Here is a 16,414-nt window from a genome sequence, read left to right on the forward strand (position 1 = left end):
TCTCCTTATCCCTTCGCACCCACGCCTAGCGATCGAAGCCGCCGCAAGTCACCGCCGCTAGCCTGGAGGCCTCATGCCGCCACCGCTCGCCCCTTTCTCTGTAGGTCACCCACGCACCTGGGACCCGGGGCCGTTTCCTCCTCCCCACCAGGCTCGAGGAGGCCCGAGGAGGTGACCATGAGGAGCGCGCAGCCGCCGGAGCCATGGGTAGATCCAGCCGGGACCGTCGGCAACCATCCCTCCTTCCGGCGGCGATGAAGAATTGAAGAGGCTTGAGGAGAATGGGCGCATGGGCCGTGCGCGTCTCCCGCGCTAGGAGCCACCGGTCCTCGTCATCTGCTAGGATCCACGAGGAATCGATACATATGTAAGCTAGCTTCCACCATAATCCATCCAGCAGGCTGTTTGCTTGTTTGTTTACTAGTGGAAAGACATGATGCGAGGCCGGCGTCGTGGGTACATGCCCGCTGCTAATTGATTCTCCTGCTAATAATAGTAGTATGTGTTCTTGCCCGTGGTGGAGATGTACATACCTGAATACTCGTCACATATCCGCACATACTCGAATACTCTCAAACTGGCACGTATACATATATACATACCCGAGTACCTGTGCATTTTTTTAATTCAGCTAAACAGGTCTACAGAGTGTCAATCTTGGCAAAGGCTTGCTTTGCTCCTTTGCCTAGTGTTGCACTCGGCAAACTCCGACCCGTTAGATTGGTTAGTAGAGATTGTGAAGAGCAACACGAACATCTACTCTGACAGGGAATGTAGGTGTAATACATAGTGGTTTTCATGGTAAAGGTTCTAGTAGATGTATGGTCATTTTAGTGTAGTATATCCCAATAATCACTATGAAAATACAGCAGAAGCTCGTCTGTTCATTTCCAGTTTAATTATTGTATTTCTCATATCTCAATCTCATCTGCGAGTTTGATATAATCAAATGGGTGATAGCATCACCTTGTACTAAGTACCCATCCTGGTTACTTTTTTTTATTTAGGTAAATGTAAGATACCATCATCTTTTACCAAGTATTCATCCTGGTTACATTATGTGCAAAATAGGTTCTACATTTAATTACAAATTTGTTGAATATGTGGTTTTACCGCGTGCTTATAGCCTGTACCTTTTGGTTGTACATCTATTTCTGTCTCAAGTTATTTATCTCTTACAGAATGTTTGCGAGGAGCTCGGTTAGTGTTGATGCCTCAAGGGTTTATGCATGTCAGTTCCATGTTGCTTAAAGCCACTGTAACCATGGCTACTGGTTTTCAGGTATATGTTTATGCAGTCATAACACGCTTGTTGACAACTCGTATGGAATGTTTATATTATTTATAAATTTTCCATGGAATGTCTACTGTTAAAAAACATCTTGCGGGTACTTTAGTTAGGTACTAGAAAGCACATACATACGCACATGCCCAGCACAACCACAAGCACACAATACATCACAACACATATGTTCCACACATACATCACAACACATATGTGCTGCTTTTGACTTCTCAATGGTATGATGATGCTTTGCTCTGCCACTCTAATTTTTTTGCATTGGGGCACTTTGCATGTGCTTGCTCCTGTGTAGTTGTTCTGCTCTGTTCACATAATGTCCAGATACAACAAGTTAATCTTGATTCGTACAAGAGCTAAGTAGAGTTGTCTCAACTCTTTTTTTTAGGTTGTTTACCACACGTTTGCCACGTGGTGATTGTTGAAACTCTAAATACAAATAGCGCAACAGTTTACTGCTATGTAGTATTAAATGGGATTATGTAGGCAAATGCACGGATCACAGAAGATCCCATTGACCAGTGAAAAGTAAATAACCTTTTTGACTATTGCTCCCTTTGCTTCAGCGGTTCAGCCACATCCCTGCGGCTTCTCCTCTCTCTCTCTCTCTCTCTCTCTCTCTCTCTCTCTCCCTCTCTCTCTCTCTCTCACTATTCTGCACTTCAAACACAACGATGTAGGATGAGGCAAAGTACGCAGGTAACATGAAAAATACATGAAAACAAGGCAAATTTTGGTGTTGTAATTTATAGATACCTCTTGGTTACTTTGTTTCAAAATAAATAATTAAATTTTGGCTGGCATTTTCACCAATGTAGCACCCAAAAAAATCATCTTTGATGGATTGAATACGACAGAAGTTCTATGCAGTTCGATTGGTAATTGTTCGTTCGTTGTCATATAATTCAACATTTTGCTCTCGGGCTATCTATGTGATATGTCTATGTTATCAACTCTTTATTAGTAAAAATAGTACCTATTTTGCCATATCCATGGTCAATTCCTATATTTTTCCTTGGAAAAATTCCTACATATTCCATAGACCATGTTGCATTTTAGAATTTCGTTCAATGTTCGGCCCCCCTTATGTATAATTCCTGGCTCCGCCGTTGCGCCTAACACATGCGTGCAGGTGTGGGCATCCCTTTATTAGTCCCACTTGCAGTCTGAATGTGTATCCCTAAGAAAGTGAATGGTCATGATAGTCTTCCTGAACTATGACTATGTGTATCCATTGAAGTAATGTTCATGCAAATACTATAATTATCGTTGTTGAATAATAATATTGATCATAATATAGGTCGCATCCAAAGTAGTTTTAAAGACTTTAACATATCCAAACCAGCGAAATGTTGCATATGCTACTATTCAGAGTATTGATCTAGAAACTAAGGTTGGTGATATTTAGTTAGGTGCCGAATTTGCACTTGTGTGCATAGATGAACCTATTCTGGATAATGAGGAGTTAGTAAGGTAAGTTTCTAATTGCAAGAGAATTGGTGATGCTTTTGCTTCAGGATACTTAATTGTCCAACCTCTAGCTTTTGTAAGTCGGAGTCTTTTCTTCCATATTCCACAATTATATTTGTGTGCATTTAATCACATAACTGCAAGGTCCATTTTCCTTTTACAGATTCAAAAGAAGCATAATGGAGTTGCAGCTGAACCGTTCTTCTGTTGGATGAAGAAGCAAATGTAATTAGAAGATTTTACTTAGCAATAATTGTAGTTTGCATTGATAGATTGAAAAATGTAACACCATTCAGAAGATCTTTTTCTTTGGTCGAATTGATGCAAATGCTATGGTGTAATATTCTCCATAGATGTGTTCTCTATAGTAAAATATATATGAATGATATGCTGTCTAGCCAATAACATTGGTATGTATTTATTGTAATGCATATGTATCCTACACTCGTATATTCATAATAAATACCTTGACATTTTCAATTTGTGTATGTTGTGCTTCAATTTCTCTATCATTTTAATGATGCCAAGCATCATAATAAAGTAATTAACTATTTGAGCAGCCACAATGATTTTGTTAAATAAATGTATATTCCATAAAATGGGTATCTAGTTCTGTGGTTAATAATTTTTAAAATACATTAATTATGCTGCCATTCTAATATAGTATTATTACCGATGGTGTTACTATAGTTACAAAATGTGTTACCAGTGTTATCTTATGATATTTGTATATTATGTTACAAGTTGTGTTACTATAGTTACAAAAACATGTTACCACAATGATCTATGTTTACAAAATATGTTACTATGGGTGTTACTATAGTTACAAAAATGTGTTACCAACGCGTCTGGTAACACAAAATATGCATGTTACTATAACTTAATTGTAACACAATTTTTGATATATGGTAACAATTACTATATGTGACAGTGGACACCACTTAGTAGTAACACGGTCTAATGGAACACTTTTGAAAACGTGTTACTATGTAGCCTAGTAACACTGTTTTGGGCCTATAGTAACACAACACTATGTTACCAAAGCTCTGTCCTGCTGTAGTGATTGGCCCCTTGGGTGGCGCGCCGGAGCAGTGTTCCCACCGGACAATATTAAGAAAGAATCTAAAATATACATGCACATGCATGTATTGGTGGAGGCGGTAGATAAATCGTCTAACCCTGTGATCGATGCGAGCATGTCTTGCACGTCATAATAGATATTATCACATATGTCTATTCCAGTAAGGGTGAAATGAATTCATTATCACATGTACTCCTTTTCTCTTCAGAAAAGATAAATCATTGCAGATCATTTCAACATCCGCATATCATTTGGAACACTCCTAGAGTTAGAGGCGACAAGGCAGGCGACGACCTAACCCTATACTCCACTTGTGATCTATCCCTCTCGCTGCCGCCAGGGCATGTCGCCGGGCAAATCCCGCGCTACATCGGTGGCGGCGGGGAGGTCCAGATCATTGGTCCTACTTTGGAGGCACTAGAGTGTTGTCGTGGGACGGTGATGGAGACGGATGTTCGAGCGGCAGTGCGCGACATTGACGTTGGTGAAGCTAGCAGCGGCCAGAACGATCCAGCATGGAGGCCTTCATTGGCGGCCCTACTTGTGTGCCTTCGTGGTCTTCGGAGTTTCTACATGACCTTATTTTCGCAAATCGTTGTCACCGGCGTCTCTTGGTCTGCATCGACGACTTCCCGGCCATTGTTTCTAAAGGCTCCTTGGTTTCAAAAAGTTTGCTCTGCTGATGCAGAGGCCCAGAGGCGGCATCGAGCTATGCTCACGGCGCACCGCAGGTGGATGCAAGAGGAAGACGACTCCGGCACCCCCAATATCTTGAATGTATTTCTATTTTGCTATAAGGGAGTATTTGTAAGGACCTATGATACTTAATATATAGGCTTAGGCCTTTTCGCAAAACTAATAATTTGGGACGCTATATTTATTTGAATCTCCTACTTCGTCGATCGCAATACCTGACAATTAGTTGTTATTAATTTTTCTCTTGTCCCTTAAAAAATAGGCTAGAATTCTCATTATAGTACTATTTCTCGAATGTACGTGTGTAAGAAGGTTAATTCTTTCAAGAAATGAACCTACCTAATTACATCGTGTGCCATTGCACATAAAATAGATTGCATATTGAATAATTTGCAGCGCCGCATAAAATAATAGATCACAAATTGAACTATTTGTAGTCGTGAGTCTTGAACATCCCAAAAGATCATGTAGGGTAGTTGAAATTCATAAGTGTCTGGGTGGGACATGGACTATCTACTTCCAAGCTCAAATGCTCCCTTATGAATAGTAAAATAGAAAAAAATAGTTAAAATTTCAGATTTTTTTTAATGGTAAACTTTGACACCTATTTTGTATGCTTACAGAATTTTAGCACAAAATGACATTCGTGGTCATTTTGTGCTAAAATTTTGCAAGCATACAAAACATTTGTCGAAGTTCACCACAAAAAAATCAGAATTTTTTGAATATCACTAGTAGAAAACAGGGCTTTCGTTCGGGTCTGGCCAGCCCATTAGTCCCCGTTGTGCACGAACCGGGACCCATGGGCTGCATTAGTCCCGGTTCGTGAGCCCAGGGGTCCGGCCGGGCCACATGGGCCACTGGTCCCGGTTCGTCTGGACCTTTTGGTCCCGGTTCCACGCACGAACCGGGACCAATGGGCCTCGCCCCTGGCCCATGACCACTCGTCCCGGTTTGTGCCACAAACCGGGACTAAAGGGTTGGTCCTCGTTGCGGTCAGAGTTTAGTCCCACCTCGCCAATCAAAGGGCGCTCACACCGGTTTATAAGCCCGTCCCTCTCTGCCTTGTTGAGCTCCTCTCAAAATGAAAATAGATGCCCTTATCAGGGAATTTGACCTAAATTCATAGTGAATTTCTCTGAAATTCATAGAAATTTATTATGAATTTAGGTTGAATTTTCTCTATAAGCGCATCTATGCTATTTTTTTATGTTGGGGTTGGCGATCTTTACAGACTTTTTGTGTGTTGAATATGCACCATTCAAAATTAGTCTCTGCTTTGAATGGTTCATTTTGAACACACAAAAAGTCTGGAGTTCAAATAAGTTCAAGAAAATGAAATCCCTTTGTAACAGATGAGTTTTCGTCCGAAACCTTGATACTTCGAAAGAGATTGTCCATTTTGTTCACTAAGTGCATCCACCTTTTGCCGGGACCCTCTCAACTTTTTAGCACATGCTATGTGGGTGAAATGATGATACTATGCCAACTTTCAACCTTTTCAGAGTTCATTTGAAATGCTTTTCAATTTCAAGTTCATTTGAAATGCTTTTCAATTTTATGGTCTTATGGCTTTGAATGGTGCGTTTTGAACACACAAAAAGTCAGGAGTTCAAATAAGTTTTAAAAAATGAAATCCCTTTGTAACAGACGAGTTCCCGTATGAAATCGCGATACTTTGAAAGAGATTATCCGTTTTGTACACGAAGTGCATCCAGTTTTTGCCGCAACCCTCTCAACTTTCTTGCACATGCTATGTGGATGAAATGATGATACCATGCCAACTTTCAACCTTTTCAGAGTTCATTTGAAATGCTTTTCAATTTTAGGGTCTTATAGCTCAAAATAATTAGTAAATGCATGAAAAATAACAAATGAAGTCAGAAAAGATTGAAAAATGATGATCTGGCTTTGAATGGTGCATTTTGAAAACACAAAAAGTCAGGAGTTCAAATAAGTTTTAAAAAATGAAATCCCTTTGTAACAGACGAGTTTCCATATGAAATCCCGATACTTTGAAAGAGATTGTCCGTTTTGTACACGAAGTGCATCCAGTTTTTGCCGCAACCCTCTCAACTTTCTTGCACATGCTATGTGGATGAAATGATGATACCATGCCAACTATCAACTTTTTCAGAGTTCATTTGAAATGCTTTTCAATTTTAGGGTCTTATAGCTCAAAATAATTAGTAAATGCATGAAAAATAACAAATGAAGTCAGAAAGGATTGAAAAATGATGATGTGGCTTTGAATGGTGCATTTTGAACACACAAAAAGTCAGGAGTTCAAATAAATTTTAAAAAATGAAATCCCTTTGTAACAGACGAGTTTCCGTATGAAATCCCGATACTTTGAAAGAGATTGTCCGTTTTGTACACGAAGTGCATCCATTTTTTGCCGTAACCCTCTCAACTTTCTTGCACATGCTATGTGGATAAAATGATGATACCATGCCAACTTTCAACCTTTTCAGAGTTCATTTGAAATGCTTTTCAATTTTAGGGTCTTATAGCTCAAAATAATTAGTAAATGCATGAAAAATAACAAATGAAGTCAGAAAGGATTGAAAAATGATGATGTGGCTTTGAATGGTGCATTTTGAACACACAAAAAGTCAGGAGTTCAAATAAGTTTTAAAAAATGAAATCCCTTTGTAACAGACGAGTTTCCGTATGAAATCCCGATACTTTGAAAGAGATTGTCCGTTTTGTACACGAAGTGCATCCATTTTTTGCCGTAACCCTCTCAACTTTCTTGCACATGCTATGTGGATAAAATGATGATACCATGCCAACTTTCAACCTTTTCAGAGTTCATTTGAAATGCTTTTCAATTTTAGGGTCTTATAGCTCAAAATAATTAGTAAATGCATGAAAAATAACAAATGAAGTCAGAAAGGATTGAAAAATGATGATGTGGCTTTGAATGGTGCATTTTGGACACACAAAAAGTCAAGAGTTTAAATAAGTTTTAAAAAATGAAATCCCTTTGTAACAGACGAGTTTCCGTATGAAATCCCGATACTTTGAAAGAGATTGTCCGTTTTGTACACGAAGTGCATCCAGTTTTTGCCGTAACCCTCTCAACTTTCTTGCACATGCTATGTGGATGAAATAATGATACCATGCCAACTTTCAACCTTTACAGAGTTCATTTGAAATGCTTTTCAATTTTAGGGTCTTATAGCTCAAAATAATTAGTAAATGCATCAAAAATGGTGCATGAAAAATAACAAATAAAATAAATAAGTAATTAGAAACAAAATAATATAAACTTTATTAAAATATATAAGTAGAAACAAAAAAAATAAACTTTAATAAAATTTATGAAACTAAAATTAACAAAGTATTTTCTGTTCAAAACATTATAAGAAACCTCTAGTATTATTGAAACTAAAATCATATAAAATTGATGCAACTAAAATTATCGAAGTATTTTCTGTTCAAAATCATTAAAAGCAAAAAGAATTTTCATAAAGAACTTTTTTTGATAGAAACTTTAATAGCAAAAAGAATTATCATAAAGTAAAATAAATAAGTAATTAGAAACAAAATAAAATAAAATAAATAAGTTTTTTGTTGTAAGTAGAAACAAAACAAAATAAATGAAGCGAAAAAGAAAACAAAAAAAGGTAAAAAAAATATGCCACCTACTGGGCCACCACAGCCTAAATACGACTAGAAACCCATCCATGGGCCAGGATTCAGGCCCGCAGGAGGCCCAGTAGGCCCACAGGCACATAGTGACAGATTAGGCCCGAAAGCCTGCAGTTGAGAGGAGCTCGAGAGGGTGGTGCAGTTGAGAGGAGCTCGAGAGGGTGGGCGCAGCAGCGCTTATAAACCACTCTCGAGCCCTCTAGCGAGGTGGGACTAAACTTTTGGCCGCGACGCGGGCAGCAAGAGGCCTTTGGTCCCGGTTGGTGCCACCAACCGGGACTAAAGGGGTGCATTGGTACCGGTTCGTGGCACCAACCGGGACCAATGCCCCCCCTTTAGTCCCGGTTGGTGCCACCAACCGGGACCAGAGGCCGCCGCTTCCCGCCCTTTGGGCTGCTGAAAAGAGGCCTTTGGTCCCGGTTGGTGGCACCAACCAGGACTAAAGGTCGCATTCGTCCCGGTTGCTGTCGTCACGAACCGGGACCAATGCTCCGTCTATATATACAGCACTTGTGAAATTTTTCGTTCAGTTCTTCGATCCCAACCCGACGCCGCCGCCAGGCTGCCCCTCTGCGCCTCGCCGTCACCGTCGTCGCCCCTGCCTCCGACGCCGTCTCGCGCCGCCCAGACGCCGTCGCCGCCCCGCGCCCCCCTACCTCCTCGTTGCCCATCGCCGCGCCCCTCACCTCCGCCCCCTGCCTCCTCGTCGCCCGTCGCCGCGCCCCTCACCGTCGCCGTCGCCGCCCCCGCCCCCTGCCTCCTCGTCGCCCGTGGCCACGCCCCTCACCGTCGCCCCCGTGCCCTGCCTCCTCGTCGATCGCCGCCCCCTTTGTGAGCTCATATGAATTTTCCTAATTTAGATGTTCATAGATTTTTTTGTTCATAGATTTTTTTCTGTTAGAATATGCAAATGTTAGAATTTTTTTCTGTTCATAGATTTTTTTGTGATATTATTGTTGAATATGCAAATGTTTGTGTGTTCATATATATGCAAAGAATATGTCAAATTTTTTTGAGAATTTTTATAAATTTTTTTTGTAATTTTGTTCATAGAATTTTTATCTTGTTCAGAATTTTTATGATTTTTTTCCTGTTGTAATTTTGTTCATAGAATAAGAAGAGAAAGTGTTTAATAGAATTAGTTAGAAAAATAATAGAACTAGTTAAACTAGTTTATTTTTAGTAAGAACTACTTTATTTTATATATTTATAGTAAGTGCTTAGTAGTTGAACTAGTTGATTAATTAATAAAACTACTTATTAAATTTTACTATATATAGAAGTATTTTTTTAGTAAGAACTACTTTATTTTATTTATTTATAGTAAGTGCTTAGTAGTTGAACTAGTTGATTAATTAATAAAACTACTTTATTTTATTTATAGTAAGTGCTTAATTAGTAGTTGAACTAGTTGATTTAACAAAACTTGTTTATTTTACTATAGAAGTAGTTTATTTTTAGCAAGGAAATTAATAGAACTAGTTTGTTTTTTTAGTTAAAGCAATTATTCCCGCATCGACGTCGACGATGCCTATCCCGCATCCTCGTCGTCGACTCGGCGGAGGAGGCCGGCTTGATCAGAGGGGCCATGTCCGGGACTGGGCTCCGTCGGGCTGGTTTTGGGAGGTGCTACCTTCCGGTGGGCGTAGGTTGGTGAGGAGCCAGCCCGTCGTTGACCCGATCCTTGTTTGGTGGCGGTCGCGTGGGCCAGTGACGGTGCCGAGGCTTCCAGACACCGCGGAGGTGGTACGTCACCGTGTCAGCGAGGAGGACCAGCACGTCCGTCGCTACATGGTTGCGTTGGAGGGCAGGTTCAACAATACCTGGCAGGTTCTTCAGGGATCTCACTGGAGCTATGATCCTGTGATGGTTCCGTCCCTTTGGGTGTCCACCGCCCGCGCCGATATCCGTCGGGCGCTACAGTTCTAGCTGTACTAGCGATGCTATATGTATGATAGTATTCGAGGTGTATTAGTGATAATATTCGACGATGTAAGGACGCATGGAGATGATGTAGTTTTGCTTATAATTGAATGCATCCTAATTTGAATACTACTTTATTTTGTGATTTGATTTTGCTTATTGAATGCTCAAAGTGGAAAACTACTCCTACTTTGAATGCTAAAATTGGAGAGCACTATGCAAGGCGTATGCATATGATTAGTTGATAGCTCATAGGGTTTTTGTTTTCGCAGAAATTTAGGAGCCCCCGGCCCCTCCATCATCCCCGCCGTCGTCCCCGTCACCGCCCCCTCCGACATCGAGGTGAGACTAGCCAAATCCTCTTTTAGAAAGATAATTAAACGATATTTCGGGTTGACTGTAAGTTTGTCGAGTCTCCACCATATATGAGAGGACGAAGAATCCCGACTGTTGTCGTGGGGGTAGCTTCTCCTTCGTTCCCGTGTGCTAGACAATTTGGTGTAATGCACTCGATAACGAAAGGAGGAGCTACCATCACCGACGGTCGCAAATGTCAGAGAGGAATCAGTGAGGGAGAGTTCCACCATATATATATGAGAGGACGAAGAATCCCGACTGTTGTCGTGGGGGTCGCTTCTCCTTTGTTCCCGTGTGCTAGACATTTTGGTGTAATGCATTCGGGGACAAATGGAGGAGCGACCATCACCAACGGTCGAATGTATACACCACGTGAGCTGAGAGTTTTCAAGAAAAGACTCGACAAACCGATAGTCAACCCGTGATGAATAATAATGATCTAACTTAGGTTTTTAGTACATATATTTAATTGTAGACGTTTAATATTTGAATTATGAACATAGGAAATGTCGTACTCGGACGACGAAAGTCTCCCGGGGGAGTGCGAATGGTGCCACGACGACCGAGGTCAGTGCGACAGGCCTCACCTGGACGAAGATCGGCGCTTCAGTATTAAGCTGGAGGAGACCTTCGATGTTGAAACGGTACGCAACGACGACAAGTGTTATTTTTTCGTAATTAAGCACGACTTCAACTATTTCAACGTGTACTTTTCATCTTTTACAATTCGGCTAGCTTATCCCATGCCATGCAAGATGCTACGTCTTGGAGAGGATGGGTTTTGAAGACCATGAAAGTATGGAGACAAAGAAAATTCACCTAAGGACCCATCATGATATAGATTTTGAAGTAAATCTGTATAATTCTGAGAGCGTAACCCATTTTGGTTGCAAAAATTGGGAAGCATTTTGCAAGATGTATGGTTTTGATGAGGGTATGCTTGTCACCATGGATCTTGGTGATCCTGACATCGAGCAAGACAATATGGACATTTGGGTCCTTGTTGATACGCCTCCAATTCTACCGCTATGTGAGTTTCTCAAACATAGTTATTAGCTAATTTATATTGTTTATTTCAAAATAGTTGACAGCTTATTTTTATTGACAGCTTATTTTGATTGTTCAAACAATGTGCGGAATATGGTAGACAGAACCTACTACACCGATGGCTCTGAGTTAAATTATAAGGAGAAAACTCATCTGGTCGGATTTTGTACTGATCTTGAGAATTACAATATCTATTGTAAAAATCCTCCACATTATGGTCAATACGTGCCACTAGTGCACGTGTTGAACTACGGTAACTACTATGGAGATACCCTGGTAAGATTTCTTACTATTACGACATCCGTGCATCTTTTGCATACTTCTAAAACTAGTACATCATTGCTAACTATGAAGTTATTACTATGTTTTTCAACAGATAATTCCAGAGGATTGTGTGCCTCATTTGATGTATCAGAATGGTAGGCTTGATGTTTTGAACATACAACCAGGTCATCCTACGAATCTCAACTGTCCATACCAGATTTCTAAAAGAAGTGGAGACATGCAAATCAAAGAATGGAAAAAATGTATGGACAGTCGCAAGGAGGTTCTTGGAAGCAAAAGAAAGCGAAGCGCAAGAATTGGAGACAGGATGATCTCCATTCTCCATAATGGAGAGTCAGGGTCTATATTGTTTTATGCTATTTTACCTCAAAAAGGGTATTTCGGTCCTACCTAATACTGATGATCATGTGCTAAGAACAATTAAGTAGGGTTGGTTCGATGACTATGAGGACGATGATCGTATGACTTGTTATTAATAACGAGTAGAAGTTGTATGATGATGATTAGTAGGACTTGTTATTATATATGATGATGCATGATGCGCGCATGAAGAGTTATTATATATCAGCGGGTGAAATGAACATGGATTGGATTGAAGTGAAGGCAACATGCCTGCGGTGCATGTCGAAAATAGTACAATCCAAACTTGATCAAGTTAGGATTAGTATTACTTTCGACATGCACCACATGTTGCCTTCACTTCAATCTAAGCCATGTTTAGGCATGGCAGTACGTAGCGTTGGTAAACCAAGCACGGAGATATAAGAGAGGACAATTCTCTCTAATAGCTACCTAATAACAACCTAAATTAACCCCCAAAACCCCTAAATCAGCCCCTTTCAAAAAAAACCTCAGCTCCAGCCAGATGCTGACGCGTGGATGCCTATTGGTCCCGGTTGGTGTCATCAACCGGGACCAAAGGCCCCCCTGCCTGGGCTGGCCGCAGCGGCCACGTGAAGGACCTTCTGTCCCGGTTCATGTAAGAACCGGAACTAAAGGCCAAGGCATTAGTAACGACCTTTTAGTCCCGGCTCACAAACTGGGACAGAAGGCCCTCACGAACCGGGACAATAGGCCCTTTTTCTACTAGTGTGTGTTTACTAATTTTTTTGGTTTTGCTGTTCACAAGGGAGCATTTGAACTCGGGAGGAAAATAGGACTTTTGGTCTGATTGATCTTGCCCTCCTTTCTTTCTTTCTATTTTTTATCCCTTTAAGACCATTCCAAAAGGCTCATTACCCAACTCTCGGCACATAATGCATGGAAGAAGGCAAAATAGAGGTAAAATACATATCCACAAATGATCAATTTAATGATATTCTCACCAAATTTTGAGGGTGATTGAAGTTTTGGGAGATTTGATGGGGGGGTTAGAGTTCAAGCTTTCACGTTACACTTAGTAGTATGTGTTGTTTTAAGCTTAATGTGTGAGTTAGCTTTGGTGTTTGAGTTTGCAAGGGGATCACCGATCTATAAGGTTCTTCCCTAGATATACGAGACATTTCAAGACAGAGATCTTTTTGTAAACTAGAGAGTTGTAATCCGGGTGGCGTCATACTGGGTCTTAACTCGTGCTTGTCGGGTGCCGGTGTACGCTTATTGTGTTTGTATCCTTTTGATGCTCCATTTTAAGCTAATAAAATTCATCTTTTGTCGAAAAGAAGTGCAGTGGGCGATGGAACAGGACGCATGAGAGCTAGTTGAGTGCGCCAGTTGTGTGGGCTGACCTTGCTATCTACCATTTGAGTACATACGAGCATACGCTTATGTGCATCCTTTCGTTTGCTCAATTCTCTCCCTCTGATCCATAATAAATGTTGCAGTGTTGAACTGGGATCAAGTATAGATTATTCCAAGCAAACGAAACCTAACGTCCTGGCATATTCTCGAAGAACCCAAGTCTGGCTATGGTTCTTCTCGATGCATACTCGAACAACAGCCGGCCACCGCGCAGCCTCCTCTGGATCCTTTAGCACATCCTCAAACACAACATCATCTAGATCATGAACGGTTGAAACCAAACCCTAACAAGAGGGGTGAAAAACTCATCTTCTGTTGCATGCTGAGGTGTGGCAAAGTAGGTAGGCAGGCGACATGGCGGAGCGAGGCATACGAGTCGCAGCCGTCCTCGCGGGACATGACGGCCCATCACCATCCGGGCCACCCAAACGGCATGGGAGCCAGCCGACCGAGCAGGCAACGCGGCGGAGCAATGCTGTGTCGCGCGGCTACTCGCCACCTACTGTTGGCTGCCACTTGCAGACAATGAAAACCAAGCGCGGTACAGCCGAGAGTTGTGCTCCGGTACTCGATCGGCACTGTGTATCGGCGCGGCATGGACTCGATCCTCTGTTACAAGTCTCTCTGACTTGTGTTGGCCTCTTTACATACGTATACACTTCCTGCACCAAATATCTCTCAAATATCATAAGGAAAGCATGAGCAGGGGGAAAGAAACGAATAGCAAGCAACCCTGTCTGTCTGTCTGACTATCTGTCTGTCACCACAACTTGTTGATTATGATACATACGTAGTGCACTGGCAAAGTCTTAATCTGAGTCAGTCCGCCGTTCTTCTTTCGTCAGGTTTGACATTACAGTACTATACTGTACTCTACTTGTATTGCCACTTGCCACTGCAAAGTCTCCTGCCATCCCTCCATTATAATAATTTCTAAACTTCTTCAAAGTCACTGTTTTGCTCTGCCGCCGAGGCTTGATTTCCTCCTCGTTTTCAGATTTTGTTCATTCGGAGGAGAGAAAACCCAGGAGAAGTCAAGTGACAGGCCAATGTCAAACAGATCCAATAAACATACAGCCACTGGTTACCAAGCTAATTAAGTACACACAGGGGCGGCTTGGCTTGGCCTGGCCCAGATCGAATCGTTCTTAAATTGATGTGACATTCGCGTCACGTACTCCAACTGCATCTGGAATTCTTTGCTTCACATTTTGAATTTTTTTACTTAGGAGTAATCGCAAACACACGATGAAAAATTCTGTGCCAGATATTTTACCGACTGAACTGCACAGTGTGTCAGTGGCTACGTCCAACACTCAACGGTTCGTCCGCACCGTCAGCCCCGAACAGGAATGTACTATTCCTGCGCCACTTTGTCCCTTCATTCCATATAATATAGTTCATGTCCATGCTTTTTGATATTTAAGTTTGATCATAAATTTAATCAATGTGGCCGACTACGGCGGGCGAAAAATTTATACCATTGAAAACTTCTTTCAAATACGAATTCAATGGTAGTCTCTCCATTCCCTTATACAGGCCAAACTTAAATTACAGGTATGAAAATAAAATTTAATGACTGCTTTGCAAGTCAATTTTTATTTTCGTTACTAACCTGGATCATTAATACACCACTAGTGCCAAGCTAATTAATTAGGAGTAAGTACAGTACATGCATGCATGCGGCTTGGCCCACTCGCTGGAGCTGTACTTGATGGTGACACTCGAGCACGTACTACCCTCCAACCCAACTGCACCTCAATCGGTTTGACTTGATCGTCACAGGCCGATGACGTTCCTGGAGGTGGTGACGCCGCCGTCGACGACGAGGTTGTGCCCGGAGATGTACCTCGACTCCTCGCTGGCCAGGAAGAGCGCCGCCTCCGCTATGTCTCCCGCTCTCAGCGTCGGGCCCTTGAGCGTCGCCAAGCCTCGCACCATCTCCTCCGCCTTCTCCACCTCCTCAGCGCTCACCGACGCCGGCGCGCCCCCTTCTTCGTCCTCGCCATGGTGGCCATGGCGCCACGCGTTCACCAGCATTGGCGTGGCCACGCCGAAGGGGGACACGCAGTTCACGCGGATGCCGTGCTCCCCGAGCTCGCAGGCCGCGTTCTTGGTCAGCCCCACCAGCGCGTGCTTCGAGGCCGTGTACGCGTGCGGGCCCATCCCGCCCAGCACGCCGGCCACGCTCGCCACGGACACGATGCTCCCGCCGCCGCCACCGCCGCGGCGCTGCAGCATGGCCCGCGCCGCGTGCTTCATGCCGAGGGCCGCGCCGAGCGTGTTCACGCGCAGCACGCGGTCGAACTCGGCGGCGTCCAGGGACGCGATGCCGCCGCTCTTGGTTCCCGCACTCGTGCCCGCCGGGGGCGCCTGCCGGCCCAGCACGCCGGCGTTGTTGCAGAGGACGTCCAGCCGCCCGTGCCGCGCCACGCAGCACTCGACGGCGCGCTCCACGTCGGCCTCCACCGACACGTCGCAGTGCACGTAGCTGCAGCAGGCGCCGCCCAGCGCGGCCGCCAGCGCTTCCCCCACCGCGTCGTCGATGTCGGCAATCACCACGCGTGCGCCGTGCCGGACGAACGCGCGCACGATCGCCTCCCCGATCCCGCGCGCCCCGCCTGTCACAATTGCCACCTTCCCGTCCAGCCTCCTGTGTTGCTGCTGCACCGGCACGGCGGCAGCGGCATTGTCGTTGGTGGCGCCGAGTGCGACGGAGCCGGCTTGGGGGGCCTTCTCGGCGGGCATGAAGTCGAGAGCGGTCATGGCTTACAAGGGCGGTGCGGGTGACGATGTGTGAGACTTTCAGTTGCAGGTATGGATGGATGGATGGACGGCAGTGGGACGGGATCGAGCGG

At 43.2% G+C, this 16,414-nt stretch overlaps 1 protein-coding gene and 1 long non-coding RNA gene across 2 annotated transcripts; one reads left to right on the forward strand and one right to left on the reverse strand.

Moving 5' to 3' along the window:
- The first annotated feature begins 1,181 nt into the window (after positions 1–1,181).
- Positions 1,182–3,250, forward strand: LOC109745268 (uncharacterized). Its single transcript, XR_002228497.4, has 2 exons — positions 1,182–1,282; positions 2,934–3,250. It is a non-coding gene; the product is annotated as an uncharacterized lncRNA (long non-coding RNA).
- Positions 3,251–15,047: 11,797 nt separating this feature from the next.
- Positions 15,048–16,414, reverse strand: LOC109745267 (sex determination protein tasselseed-2-like). The gene has a single exon (XM_020304398.4). The coding sequence runs from the start codon at positions 16,320–16,322 to the stop codon at positions 15,336–15,338; it is 987 nt and encodes a 328-aa protein (XP_020159987.1). The 5' UTR covers positions 16,323–16,414; the 3' UTR covers positions 15,048–15,335.

Source organism: Aegilops tauschii, chromosome 2, assembly GCF_002575655.3.
Source record: "Aegilops tauschii subsp. strangulata cultivar AL8/78 chromosome 2, Aet v6.0, whole genome shotgun sequence".
In the NCBI taxonomy this organism is placed as follows: Eukaryota; Viridiplantae; Streptophyta; class Magnoliopsida; order Poales; family Poaceae; genus Aegilops; species Aegilops tauschii.